We start from the raw sequence: 14,194 nt of genomic DNA, 5'->3' as shown, positions 1-14,194 counted from the left end.
CATGACATCATTCTCGAACATGGGCTTGACCTCCTTGCCATTATAATCTTGTCTTCACAGTGCAGCAGGACCAGCCCTCACCCTGGCCATCCCTCCGGACTACTCGCTACTTAGAACAGATCATGCAGATAAACCAGGAGGCAGTGTCTTCTTTATTGTGAGATCCTCCCTGGCTGTCAGAGAGATCCCCATCCCACCTCAGCCATTATATGAATTGCTATTCTCCAAACCTCTCCTTAACCCACAAATCACTGCCAACCGAATTTGCTAAGCTTGATAGCCCCCTCCTTCTCAACCCCTCATCAAACCAGGCTCTACGTTTATTCTGCCAGGAGACTTGAACCTAGGATTTAACGACAGCTCAGACTCTAAGGCCTCAGACCTAGCCACCTCACTGATGACTGTACATTTTCCCAACTTATCGACTCTCCCATGCACTCCAAGGGACACATCCTAGATTGGCTCCTCACAACCAACACGCCAGTCTCTGTTACTGCTATCAGCCCAATGCCTTGGACAGACCACTCCCTCATTGAATTTCAACTATCCCATTCCAACCCGGTTACCAATCCGGAGATGCCACCCTCCCCCATCCTTAGTCGCAGCACTCGCAGACTTACAGAAGAAATGCTATCCCCCACGCTACTCAAACATCTCTCCCACCAGGTAACCCTTCCCAATAACCTACAAGAGCACGCTACGCTACTCCTCCATGCCCTCTCGCTCACCATCTACCAACATGCCCTGGTCAGACCCAGAAAAACCTCTAAACCGGGTAAATATGCCAATACCTGGTTCACAGAAGAGCTTACCTCACTCGGCCACATCAAACGTGCAAAGGAACACAGTTGGAGAAAAGCACCCACTGCGCTGAATCTAGACGCTTTCAAGGCTGCAGCTAAAACATTCACTAACAAACTCATCGCCACCAAAGTTATCTCCTATAACATAAGGATTGCAGAAGCCAGCTCGAGTTCTAGAGAGCTGTTCACCATCCTCAAACCCTACCCCCAATGCTCCCCAGATTATAGTAGACAAATTATGGTGTTCTACTATCCAGTCAGCATTTACAAACACAATTGACAAATTTAGGGACAAAATGTCTACTAAAAAACTACAGCTCCATGTAAAAGACTCCCTTGTTGCGACACCCATGTTGCCATCTCCCTTACCCATCCTCACCCCAACCGCCAATTTTACTTCTCTACTGTCACCGCAGATGAAGTCCTTAAAACCATGCAACAACTCAAACCGTCTTACTGCAAAGACGATGCATGCCCAGCCCACATTGTTAAAGTGTGTGCAGCCACTCTCTCACCTACCATTGCCAGCTTCGTCAATGCATCATTTGCATCCAACATGGTCCCCACCTGCCTCAAAGAAGCCTGTATCTCCCCCCTCATAAAGAAATCCTCCCTAGACCCCTCCCTCTCTACCAATTACCGTCCCATCACCACGTTATCCACCCTCCTAAAAATCTTTGACTGCATTGCGTACACCCAGATCCAAGCCCACCTTGAACCACATCAACTTCTAGGGTCCAGACAATCTGGATTCCGACCAAAGCATAGCACGGAAACGGCCCTCCATGATCTCAAGATCCACATTGACAACTGTAGAGACTTTGTTAATGCTGTCATGCTGCTCCTTCTTGACCTCTCAGCAGCATTTGACCTCATTGACCACAACATCCTCTGCCATCACCTTTCCTCCAACTTTCACTCCCAGGAGACAGTATCCTGGATCAAATCCTTTCTGGGCGACCGTACTTCGAGAGTCTTTATTGGAGATGACATTGCTGACCCTATTTCCGTTCTGTTTGGTGTCCCTCTAGGCTCCTCCATCTCCCCTGCCCTAACACAACACCTACACAAAACCTTTATTTGACCTCCTTGATGTCCTTGACATTCCCTACACCAACTTTGCAGACAACACGCAAATCATTCTCGACCTTACTGGAAATTACACCCATGACATCAAATCTATCAACCATAAATACAGTATCATCCAGATTTGGATGGTGTCGCATAATCTATGTCTCAATGCCGACAAGACTGAACTCCTAATTGTTGGCTCCCCATTGTGCCTGAGATCCATGGATCTGGCCTACGCCTCAATCACCATAGACAGCATCTCCATCCAGGTCTCCTAACACCTTAAAACACTGGGTGTCTACTTTCACTCTGAACTCAATATGTCCTGCCATGTGAATACTCTTGCACCCGCGACGGCCTACACGGCTAAACTTATCGTATTGAGCAGAACATTCCTCTCATCCTCTAAACTGCCTGACCCTTGCCCGCACACTTATCTGCAGCAAAGTAGATTATTGCAATGTGCTCTTCACGGCACGTTTGCTAGGAACATCTTCAAGCTACTACTACTACAAAACAAGGCTGTAAGGGCAGCATCAGGTCTTAAACACTCCAACCACATTTCTACAACGTGGCGCAATGCACTGATGTCTACACAAAAGCACCCCTTCATACCTTAGCCCCTGCATTATGGCAAAATCTGCTACGCAACCATTCCCGCTCATCATCCAGCCACATGCTCTATCCCCCAGGTTCAAATGGAAAACAGCAGGAGGATCCAGCTTTTGTGTCACAGCTCCCACTCTGTGGAACTCTCCACGATAACATTAAGAATGAACCCTCCCACTGGCCTTTAGAAAGCTGCCAAAAGCATGGCTGGTTGACAGATACAACTAACCTGAGTCCCTTCCCAGATTCCTGGATTGCTCCTTCTGCCTCCTCCCATGATACAGTATTATCCTGTGGGACTTGTTTATACTTTTTGCTGTCTTTCCTCCTCCTACTATGTACAAGCGCTGTGATACCTTTGGGTTTGGGCGCTGCACAAATGTATAAATAAATACCCCAAGCAGGATGCATAAAACCAAACCCCAGAGTGGGGTGAGAGCAACAAAACCCCAATGTGGGCTAAGAGAAACCAAAAACCAGGACGGGCTGAGAGCAAGCAGACCCAAATATTGGGCAAGAGAAACTAGGGCCAAGGTGGGGTGAAAACCCCAAAACTCAGGAAAAGGGTAACGATCATTGGAGAGACTCAAACAAGACCCATGGGTGGGGAATCCAGGCAAAACACCTGGTGTGGACTAACGAATGAGGAGGCAACCCATGCTGTTTAGTAAACCAGAGCCTGAGATAAAACTGCCTGATGAATATTAATGAGGAAGAGACTAATCAAAGACTGTAATACAACCGAAGAGGGTGAGAACAAGGAGAGAGTTTTGTTGTACCGACTGGAACTGGCAAGGTGCCCCTTTCTGCCTGTGATTAGTAGACATCATGGTGGGGTCAGAAGCCAGTCACCATTCCTCAGTTTGGGGAAGAAACCTTACTGTGTTTTTGTTTGGATATTTTCCTTTGTTCAAAGTGGTAAGGCCAGAACTCGGCCAACAATAGCTTTCTTGGACGACAGACTTTATTTGTAGGACATCCTGACGAGCCCCCTTTTAGACTTGTTTTCTTTAGGGTATGGCTTAGCACTTTAGGGGTAGATTAGGGTTTTGAGAGACTTATCCATAAAGAGCCCTTAAAGCAAAATGACAGTGGGCCTCATTCCAATTCAAGCGGTAACCGTGCCGGAAAAACCGGCAGGTTGCCGCTGGACCTGGAATGAATTACCGGCTCCGGACTTGCTGGAATTACTGGGGCATTACAGCACCGGTGATCTGGTAATTCCAAGCCGGCCTTCTGTAATTCCCCATTCCCGTGGAGTCCCATAGGACTCCACAGAAATGGGGAAGGGGAGGGCACCATGCTGTAATGGTGCCGGTGTTTACCGCCACCGTTGTTTCTGGACCGGCAGACTCTGAATGTGGCCCAGTGTCCGTTTCCTGATTCTGACTTCCCACAGTAGACATTGTAGGTTGGTTTTACTTGAAAATTGTAGCGAGAAGACTATTTTTTGTTGTATCTCCTTCTTTATTTGTCTTTAAAGGAAAAATATATAATAAAGTTATAAAACGAAAACTGGAAACTCCTCAACTTAGTAAAGGAGGAGAAGCCCTTACACTTCAGAATTGAAAAATGAAACAAACGGAGCAGAAGGTGCTCTTACAAACCGAGAGTGAACGTTCATAGTAGTGCTGAGTGATGCTGAGTTTTAAAACATAAAATGTAGTTTATTTTGTTTAACACATCACACAAATCCACAAAATACTGCTACTTTGCAAACCCAAAAGCACTATGCTCGATTAAGTTGCTTCATCCAACGGTGATGACGAAGTTAGTGGCCGTGGTGGAGGTCGCGAAGGTGGACGATGTTCCCTGTTGACTGATGTTTAATGCATGTGGTTTTAGCCTTACCTGCCTATGTTTCCTCACAGATCGGCCGCCTACAGGGCTGCAGCAGAGTGGTAGGCATCGCCGGAACGGATGAGAAGTGCTCTGTCTTGGTCACGGAGCTAGGTTTTGATGATGCTGTGAATTACAAAAAGGGAAACGTCGAAGAGGATCTGCGCAGGTGCTGTCCGAATGGAGTGGACGTTTACTTTGACAACGTTGGCGGAGACATCAGCAATATTGTGATAAGTCAGGTGACTGATTCTTCTTCCTGCTTTCTGGATGCACGCTTTGCCATATCTTGTCAAAACTGTGATGTGATGTGCTGTAAGTACTTGCTTTGCTAAAACTGTTATACAATTATATCCCCTAGTATCTACAAAACAAAATGGTCTCCATAACTAAATAGTGTTCTGCGTTGACCCCCTTGTAAATGTCCCGATTACTTACCGTTAATCTGTATTACTCCAAGTCCTCATCTTCCTCGTCCCAGTCTATACATTATGATGGGTGTCGGATCTAGACAAGCCCTTGTTTAAAACGCTTAAGGGAAAACAATATTTTTCATGTTCTCCTGTGCAGCTTCACAACTGGAGGGCAGGCTATATACACCCAGTCTGCCCCCTTCCTATTTTGTATGTTCCAAGCCCGTTCTTAGATCAAGAAAGAAGTCTCAGGAGAGAGAGGGAGACTGGGACAGGAAGATGAGGACTTGGAGTAATGAATATACCGGTAAGTAATCGGGGTATTAACTCCTCGTCCCATCTCCCTCATCACAGTCTATACACTATGAGTATGTAGCAAGCTTAACTTGAAATAAGAGGACCAATGGAACACACAACAATGCCAATAAACCTAAGCAACAGGTATGTAAAATCTAGCTGCTTCCAAGAACTGCCAAATAAATAGTGAACCCCTTGTGAGATGTCAGAAATGAAAGCTAGACACAAAGTTGTCATGGTTTTGGTTAAAGACTTTTATTAACTTAAATGGTTTGGGAAAATGTGTTACGCTCACCTGGCTCCCACAGGGGCGTCGATCTGAACTGGACAGCTGCGGTCTCCACCAATGTGACGCGTAGTGCCGAGATGACGGACTGGCCCACCTAGCTTCGTTTGCTTGGCCCGTAGGAATATTCTTCTGCAAATGGAGAAAGGGAATTAACCACCTGTGGAGTTGAGAGTTAACCCCCCCACTCCCGCTGTTCTCCCCACTGATCACCTTTGATGTCCCTTCTTATAGTCTCACCTGATGGTTTGGAAAGATGAGCTCTCCATCCTGCATTGAGCGCAGGATCGCGTAGATAACCAGTTGCTTCACTGGCTCGAAGGAATTGGTGGGTTCCAGAACAATATTGACTCTGAGATTTCCGGCAAGACACCGTAAGTATGTAGTTCGTAAGAGTTCAAATGTCTGACTTTCACTCTTGTCCAATTCCTTGCAGGTTGCAGCTTGACCCTAGCGAAGAGTTCCTCGTGGCAACGGGTAATATTCAGGTAAGGATTTGTATTATCCAACACAGTTCGATAAAATAATGTCAGTATGTAACCTGTTGTTTCTCCCTTATTCAGGCGCTAAGAGAAAGTATGAAGTCTCTGGGAATAATGCCTCCGGCGGTAAAATCAGATAAGTCTATTGTGGTGAGGAGGTTTCCCCTTGTTTGTCTCTTTGTTTCACCTTGCTGTCCTTTTGTTTCCCCTTAGGGGCAGGGGTTCGGCGAGGATGCAGTGGAAGCTGCACCGACCAGTGAAGAGGAATAGTACCCCCGGTGGTAAAATCAGGTAAGTCTATGGGGAGTAACTAATATTGGCTCTGTTTATTCCCTTGGCTCACCTTGGTGTTCTTGCCTTCCCCTTAGGTGCCGGAGTGCGGCAGGAACATGCAGAAGGATGCGGTGGAACGTGAAGATGCTGCGAAGGCCGGTGAGTTCAGCGCGGCGCTGCAGCAGGCGAGGCGACGCGCATAAAATAACTTCTTTCTTCCAGCTTGAAAGCACGGTGGATTGGGAATTCAGGTAAGGATCAAAGGTATTGCTCTTTTTCTAACCTTTTCTCCTTCTTTCTCCCTTTTTCTAGGAGCTCCAGACTTGAGGCATGCGTGACAGAAGACTGGATGCAGACTTGCAGGCACGGTGAGCGTTACGCTACTGGATGCAGAATAACGCGAAGTGTGTGCTGCTCTTCTGGCATGGTTTAAATAGCCTCCAAAGTAGTCCCAGGTAAGTATTCCTCCCCAGCCCCACCCGAGCAAAAAATAGTCCCTAGGTAAAGTAGTCCCTTCCAAGCCTCCTTTGGCTTGGAGCTCTTGCAGCATGGTCTGCATCAGGTAAGTTTGCAGCATGGTCTGCATCAGGTAGGTTTTGATCTATGAACCTGGCGCCTATGGCGCCATGACTGACTCTCCATATGAGCCTGGCGCCATAGACGCCAGGACTGCACCCAAATAGCCCCCAGCAGGGGTTGTTGGGCTTGCTTGGAATAAAAAAACTAAGTTGGCAAGAGGGGAAAAGACGAGGTTCAGCGCAAGGACCTGTTGGATTAGGTGTGGTGAGAGGTGCTGCAGGTGGATACGGGGGGGCGGGATTTGCCAAATCTACCGCCAGGTAAGTAAACAAAAATCAAGTTTTTGCAAGCACACTGCGCAACAACACTTAATTAAAGCCAAAATGGTAAAGTGATTTTTAATGAAAGCTAGAGTAGCCTGACACGTGTTTCGGGCACTTGCCCTTCCACTGAGGCTGTGGTTTGATTCTGTTGAGAACCAGGATATGGTAAGTGATTAATTAACGATTTCTCACGGGCTCCGCTGTCACTTGCAGTTGCAACAAACTATAAGGTAGCGTTTCCGCGTTACAGCAGTTGATGTAACATACAACGCAGGTATTGTTCGAGAGTCTGGTTGGTCCTCTCCGTTTGACCATCGGTTTGGGGGTGGTGACTGGTCGATAACCTCACATCGATTTGCGCCAATTGACAACATTTTTTCCAAAAATGTGAAATGAATTGACTGCCCCGGTCAGAGACCAATACGGACGGAAATCCGTGTATGCAAACAATGTTTTCGAGGAACTCCTTGGCCAGGATTGAAGCTGAAGGTAATCCCTTTAAAGGAATAAAGTGGGCCATCTTGGAAAAAAGATCCACAATAACTAGAATGGTGTTAAATCCATTGCATGGGGGTAGATCAGTAATAAAGTCTAACGATAAGGTGTGCCATGGTGTAGGCGGAATGTCTAAAGGTTATAAGAGTCCAGCTGGTTTTTTCTTCTGACTCTTGTTTTGGGCGCAAATGCCACAAGACATCACAAATGATTTAATATCCTTTTGCCAGGTGGGCCACCAGAATTGTCTCTTAATTTTAGCTTCAGTTTTTGCAATACCTCGGTGCCCCTCCATTAGGGTATCATGATAACGGGAAATGACTAGCTCTTGTAGTTCCTTGTGTGGCAGAAATAGCCGCCCTTGGTAATAAGGCAGGTCATTGGTGACAGAGTAGTCCGAGCCTTTCTTTACCCAGTCCTGCAGGGCTGTCGGATCAAAGAGTTGCTGGATCTTTACCTGAATGTCCTCTAGTGTCTGTAGAGTAGTCATGCCAAGAATCCTTTGTTTGGAAATTATAGGTACTGGTTCTGGGTTCACTTCTGCCTCTCCCATCCCTATTTGGGATAAGGCGTCTGCTTTCCCATTCTTACAACCTGGTCGATAGGTTATCACGAAATCGAACTCGGCAAAGAACAATGCCCATCGGAGTTGGCGTGACGATTGGGCCTTGGCTGTCTTTAAATACTGTAAGTTCCGGTGATCGGTGATCACAGTAATGGTATGCCTGGCACCGAGAAGATAGTGCCGCCAAGCCTTGAAGGCGGATTTAATGGCTAATAACTCCTTGTCGGTAACCACATAGTTTAACTCGGGTGCCGAGAACTTTCTGGACCAAAATGCTACTGGGTGAAGCTGGCCAGTTTCAGGGTCCTTTTGAGACAGGGCAGCTCCCATGGCTAGACTGGATGCATCAGTTTCCACTATGTATGGAAGTTCAGGGCGCAGGTGCTTTAATACAGGTGCAGACGTGAATTTCGCTTTCAGCTCTTGGAAGGCATTTTCAACTTCTTCAGTCCACATAAAGCGTTTATTTTTTCGCAAGAGTGCTGTGATGGGATGTACAACATGTGAAAAATCCGGGATGAATCTGCGGTAGAAATTGGCAAAGCCGAGCATGCTTTGTACTCCTTTAACTGAACTTGGTGATAGCCACTTAAGGATTGCGTCCACCTTTCGTGAGTCCATTCGGACTCCTCTTGGGGTCAGGATAAACCCAAGGAATTCAACTTCTGTGGCATGAAAAACGCATTTTTCCAGTTTTGCATATAGTTTGTGCTGGCGCAATTTCTTAAGGACTGCTCGGACGTGCTTCACATGGTCAGATTCTGAAGAGGAGTATACTAGAATATCATCAATATATACTACAACACAAACGTCAATGAGTTCACGAAGGACATCGTTCATAAAGTATTGGAAGGCTGCTGGTGCATTGCACAACCCGGAAGGCATCACCTGGTATTCGAATAACCCATACTTAGTGCGAAAAGCAGTCTTCCATTTGTCGCCCTCTTTTACACGTACCAGATGGTATGCCCCCCGGAGATCTAACTTAGTGTATATGCAAGTGTCCGTCACTTGGTCTAGTAGTTCAGGGATCAGAGGCAATGGGTATCGGTTCTTAACAGTTATCTGGTTCAATGCGCGGTAGTCTATGCACGTTCTGAGGTCACCTTCCTTTTTGGGCACGAAGAACAAAGCTGAAGATGCAGGGGACTTGGATGGGCGAATGAAGCCATTAGTAAGGTACTGGTCTAAGTATTGTCGTAGGTGAAGGTTCTCAGGTTCCGTAAGGGCGTAGATCCTGCTACAAGGGGGTTGTGCACCGGGTATGAGATCGATCTGACAATTGTACGATCTGTGAGGTGGTAAGGTGTTTGCCTGTTCTTTTTGGAAGACATCCTGGAATTCTTGGTATTCTGGAGGTAGTTGCACGACTGCTGTGGTTACTGTGGCCAGTCCTGCGTTCAGATTTTTCTTTGGGTAACAGGTTTGTGCACAATCCGGGAAGGTTATTCTCTTTTCTCGCCAATCAATACAAGGATTATGTGTTTCCAACCAAGGTATCCCCAGTATTATTTGGAACTGTGGGGCTTTGATTAGATCAAACACAATAGTCTCTCGATGCCCATCCTGACCCAATAGTGTCATCTCTGCGGTGGAATGAGTTACAGGCCCAGAGGCAATTTCAGTTCCATCGACTTTGGTGATGACATCTGAGGTGGTTTTTGGGCAGAGAGGTAGATTCATCCTGGAAGCCAATTCATAGTCCACATAGTTTCCTATGGCCCCGCTATCAATGTATGCCCTTACTGCGTGCATACGCAATGGCTGCCTTGGATCTACGAGGACCATTGGTATGATGAAATGCGAGGTCTGAGTATCCTTCTTCAAGTTCGGCAAGCGGACCTCTAAGCTTGTCGGGCGTGGTCGTTTCCAGATTCTGACTCCATATGGCTTTTATCAGCAGCTCCTACCACCTTCTTGGGTGGTTTTACAGGGCAAACCCGTAGAAAATGCCCAGAAGTTCCACAATATAGACACAATTGGATTTGCCGTCTCCTTTCTCTTTCCTTCTGGGTTAAGGGTCCTTTAACACCTCTGATTTGGATGGGTTCTGAAGCATCTGCTCCTTTGGGGTTAGCGTGGGTTTTGACCCACACCCGATTCTCAAACTTGGCTCGATCAGCCTTTCTGTTCTGAAGTCTGTGATCTAACTGGACCACTGGGTCTATATATTCAGCGCAGTCTTGAGGTGGGTTCACAACTTGAGCCAAGACATCCTTGAGTTCTTCTCGAAGCCCTCGATGAAATAACATGATTCCTTTTACCTCAGGCCATCCAGATTCCACTATCAACCTATTAAAGGTTGCGATATAGGATAGAAGGTCCTGGTTACCCTGTCGTAGGGACAAAAGTTCGCTATCCAGGGCCTGTCCTTGGGAGTGCCGGGCAAATAGTCTTTCCATGCTCATTTGAAAGCCCTGAAAATCCCAAAGAATTGGGTCATCCTGAGTAACTAGTGGAACTGACCAATCAGCTGCACTGCCGCTGAGATATGACAATACAAAGGCTACCTTGGCTTGATCGTTTGGGAAGGCTCCAGGTCTGCATATAAAGTGCAAGCGGCATTGGTTCATAAACACGGCAAACCTTTTGGGATCTCCGGCAAAATGTTCGGGCAGAGCTAATGGAATATTTCCTGGTAGGTTTATTTGCACAGGGTTACTCGATGACACAGGAGCTGGATTTCCCCCGGGTCCTGGTAGGGGTGCTTGTCCAGCCTGGCTTTTTAGTAGTTGCCTAACAAGGTCATCAGTTCGCTCCTTTGACAAAATATGTTCTCTCCTAAGAGCATTGGTTTCTTGACGGGCGGAATGCATTTCAGCCCTCAGTTCCCCTAGTAATTGGGCCAATTGGTCAGTTTCTGAGGTATCCATAACGCCCGGGTGGGAACTTGTGGGTAGGCTTCACGTTCTGTTATGCTCACCTGGCTCCCACAGGGGCGTCGATCTGAACTGGACAGCTGCGGTCTCCACCAATGTGACGCGTAGTGCCGAGATGACGGACTGGACTGGCCCACCTAGCTTCGTTTGCTTGGCCCGTAGGAATATCCTTCTGCAAATGGAGAAAGGGAATTAAACACCCGTGGAGTTGAGCGTTAACCCCCCCACTCCCGCTGTTCTCCCCACTGATCACCTTTGATGTCCCCTCTTATAGTCTCACCTGATGGTTTGGAAAGATGAGCTCTCCATCCTTCATTGAGCGCAGGGGCGCGTAGATAACCAGTTGCTTCACTGGCTCGAAGGAATTGGTGAGTTCCAGAACAATATTGACTCTGAGATTTTCGGCAAGACGCCATAAGTATGTAGTTCGTAAGAGTTCAAATGTCTGACTTTCACTCTTGTCCGATTCCTTGCAGGTTGCAGCTTGACCTTAGCGAAGAGTTCCTCATGGCAACCAGTAATATTCAGGTAAGGATTTGTATTATCCAACACAGTTCGATAAAATAATGTCAATATGTAACCTGTTGCTTTCTCCCTTATTCAGGCGCTGAGAGAAAGTATGAAGTCTCGGGGAATAATGCCTCCGGCAGTAAAATCAGGTAAATCTATTGTGGTGAGGAGGTTTCCCCTTGTTTGTCCCTTTGTTTCACCTTGCTGTCCTTTTGTTTCCCCTTATGGGCCGGGGTTCGGCGAGGATGCAGTGGAAGCTGCGCCGACCCGTGAAGAGGAATAGTACCCCCGGTGGTAAAATCAGGTAAGTCTATGGGTGGTAACTAATATTGGCTCTGTTTATTCCCTTGGCTCACCTTGCTGTTCTTGTCTTCCCCTTAGGTGCCGGAGTGCGGCGGGAACATGCAGAAGGATGCAGTGGAATGTGAAGATGCTGCGAAGGCCGGTAAATTCAGCGCGGCGCAGCAGCAGGCGAGGCGACGCACATAAAATAACTTCTTTCTTCCAGCTCGAAGGCGCGGTGGATCGGGAATTCAGGTAAGGATCAAAGGTATTGCTATTGTTCTAACCTTTTCTCCTTCTTTCTCCCTTTCTCTAGGTGCTCCAGACTCGAGGCGGGCGTGGCAGAAGACTGGATGCAGACTTGCAGGCACGGTGAGCGTTACGCTGCTGAATGCAGAATAACGCGAAGCGTGTGCTGCTCTTCGGGCGTGGTTTAAATAGCCACCAAAGTAGTCCCAGGTAAATATTCCTCCCCAGCCCCACCCGAGTAAAAAATAGTCCCTAGGTAAAGTAGTCCCTTCCAAGCCTCTTTTGGCTTGGAGCTCTTGCAGCATGGTCTGCATCAGGTAAGTTTGCAGCATGGTCTGCATCAGGTAAGTTTTAATCTATGAGCCTGGCGCCTATGGCACCAGGACTGACTCTCCATAAGAGCCTGGCGCCATAGACGCCAGGACTGCACCCAAATAGCCCCCAGCAGGGGTTGTTGGGCTTGCTTGGAATAACTTGATGCCTGCTTCTGGGGTTGCTGGACTTGGTCTCGGTCCCCGGGGGTAGGCATCATGACAAAATGCCTCTCGATCCTGCACTAAGAAGAGTTTCCCTACCTGAAACCAAAAACTGTCTGTGTCAGGATGTCAGAAATCAAAAGCCGTCCTTGTGTCCAAATGTTCTAACCTGACCCTCACACTACAAAAAAAAGAAAATGAGAAAGGAAATGTCTTTAACCTGGTATTTTCAAAAAGTGTTCATAAATAAAAATAGAACAGCTCCAACGTAAATGTTCTCCGAGATGAAAAGACCTTGGTTCCAGAGGGTGATTCCCTTCCCCTAGATTCCTCAATGGTATGGCAATGTCTCTTGGTCTAATAGTTATTTGTGTCTTTCTTGGCCCACAACAATCCTGTTAGGCATAAAGCTGTTTACCTTGTAAGTCCTTCTTTAACAAAAGTTCCTTCTTTGTTCAACAAACACTGTGCCTTCTTGACACTTCTTGTAGCTTTGCAATCGCCTGGTATGCTCCCTTGCCAGGACTTCTCTTGTACTTTCAACTGCCTGGTATACTCCTTTCCCAGGACTTGTTGTTTCCATATATTTATTACAGTTCCTCTTTACACCCAAAACTGCATATACCTTCATTGGTTCAGTATATATATCTGTCTAAAGGTTCCTTTTAAGCTTTCCCCATAGCTGAATTCCATGCATTCATATGTTATTGGGCTTCGTGTTTGTACTCTGCCTTTTTGACATGCAAACAATCTTCTTTTTGTTTCGGTCTCTGCAGCTTTACAATTTTCAAACTGTGTTTGGCACAGTCAACAAGACACCCTGGGTCCCCACTTTGCTGGGGCTGACTCACTGTCTCTGTGTAGCGTCTTTCGGTCCTGTTCATGCTTGCGCAGCATAGCTTTGCTGCTTGCGTCCGACTCTGGGCTGGTCTGATGTCTCTCCGGCTTTTCTCGTGACTCTGCTCCTGCACGCCTGTTTTCCTTCCGATCCCGTTGAGGATAACCCAGCTTCTTCCAGTTACCGAACATCCAAAAAGCCTCATGTGGTTCCTAGCGTCTCCACGGCACGTCCTGCTCGTGCAATGTTACTTTTCTTCTCTGCTGGAGAGCTCATTGGCTCTGCCACACCGGCTTGTGCCTCCAGCTTCCTCACTCTTCCAAGGGAGATGCAACGTCTTCTCCTGAACAGCTCCTCATAGTTTTTTTTCCATCTTTAAATATCCCGCGCAATGGGGCTTTGGGAAAACAACTAGCACACCTGTTAAGCATGAGGCTCTCTCTGCACTGCATTATTTCCTTCATCCTCCTCGTCCCAGTACTTAGGTGGTTGTGGTAATTGGAGTCCATTGATGTCAACTGATGCATAGTATTTGGAAAATCTCTCTCAATGGTTCCATATGACAAATCAGTTCTATATGAAGGGGAATTAGAACTGAAAAAGGTATTCTTGGAGCTTTTACTTTTTAGACGAGGAATGGGAGATTAAGAAAAGGTTTCTCTACTTTCCCTAAAGGGGGAACAAATTCATGGCAATAGGTTGTTAGGTATTGGGTATCATGGGGTCTTTTCCTTTGATTGATAGATTGGGTTATTTGTATTGTGCTGCTGAAGAACCAAACCATATCTAAGTGCAGTTGTAAAATAACTCCACAGTAGATTACCAAATCATAAAATTACTATATTGCCGTTGATCATGTATTCTCGATTTTATTTAAACAAATAGGTTTTTAATTGTTTGCGTAATAGTGACAGGGATTCTTATGTCCTACAGTCCAGTGGAAAGCTGTTGCATAATTTTGGTCCAAACTCCGAAAATCTGCAGT

General features: G+C 46.7%; 1 protein-coding gene across 6 annotated transcripts in view; it reads left to right on the top strand.

Moving 5' to 3' along the window:
• Positions 1-14,194, top strand: part of PTGR2 (prostaglandin reductase 2) — a 1,213,270-nt gene that overhangs the window by 635,477 nt on the left and 563,599 nt on the right. For 5 of the 6 annotated variants that reach the window (XM_069638758.1, XM_069638762.1, XM_069638759.1 and 2 more), the window contains one exon: positions 4,355-4,564. The exons of the other annotated variant lie outside the window; for it this stretch is intronic. In XM_069638758.1, coding sequence (XP_069494859.1) covers positions 4,355-4,564 — 210 coding nt within the window. The remainder of the gene's footprint in view (positions 1-4,354; positions 4,565-14,194) is intronic. 6 annotated transcript variants of the gene reach the window in all.

This window comes from Ambystoma mexicanum, chromosome 14, assembly GCF_040938575.1.
Source record: "Ambystoma mexicanum isolate Mex_15411 chromosome 14, UKY_AmexF1_1, whole genome shotgun sequence".
NCBI classification, from domain to species: domain Eukaryota; kingdom Metazoa; phylum Chordata; class Amphibia; order Caudata; family Ambystomatidae; genus Ambystoma; species Ambystoma mexicanum.
The sequence above is the reverse complement of the archived record's forward strand: the minus strand, read 5'-3'. Positions and strand labels throughout refer to the sequence as shown.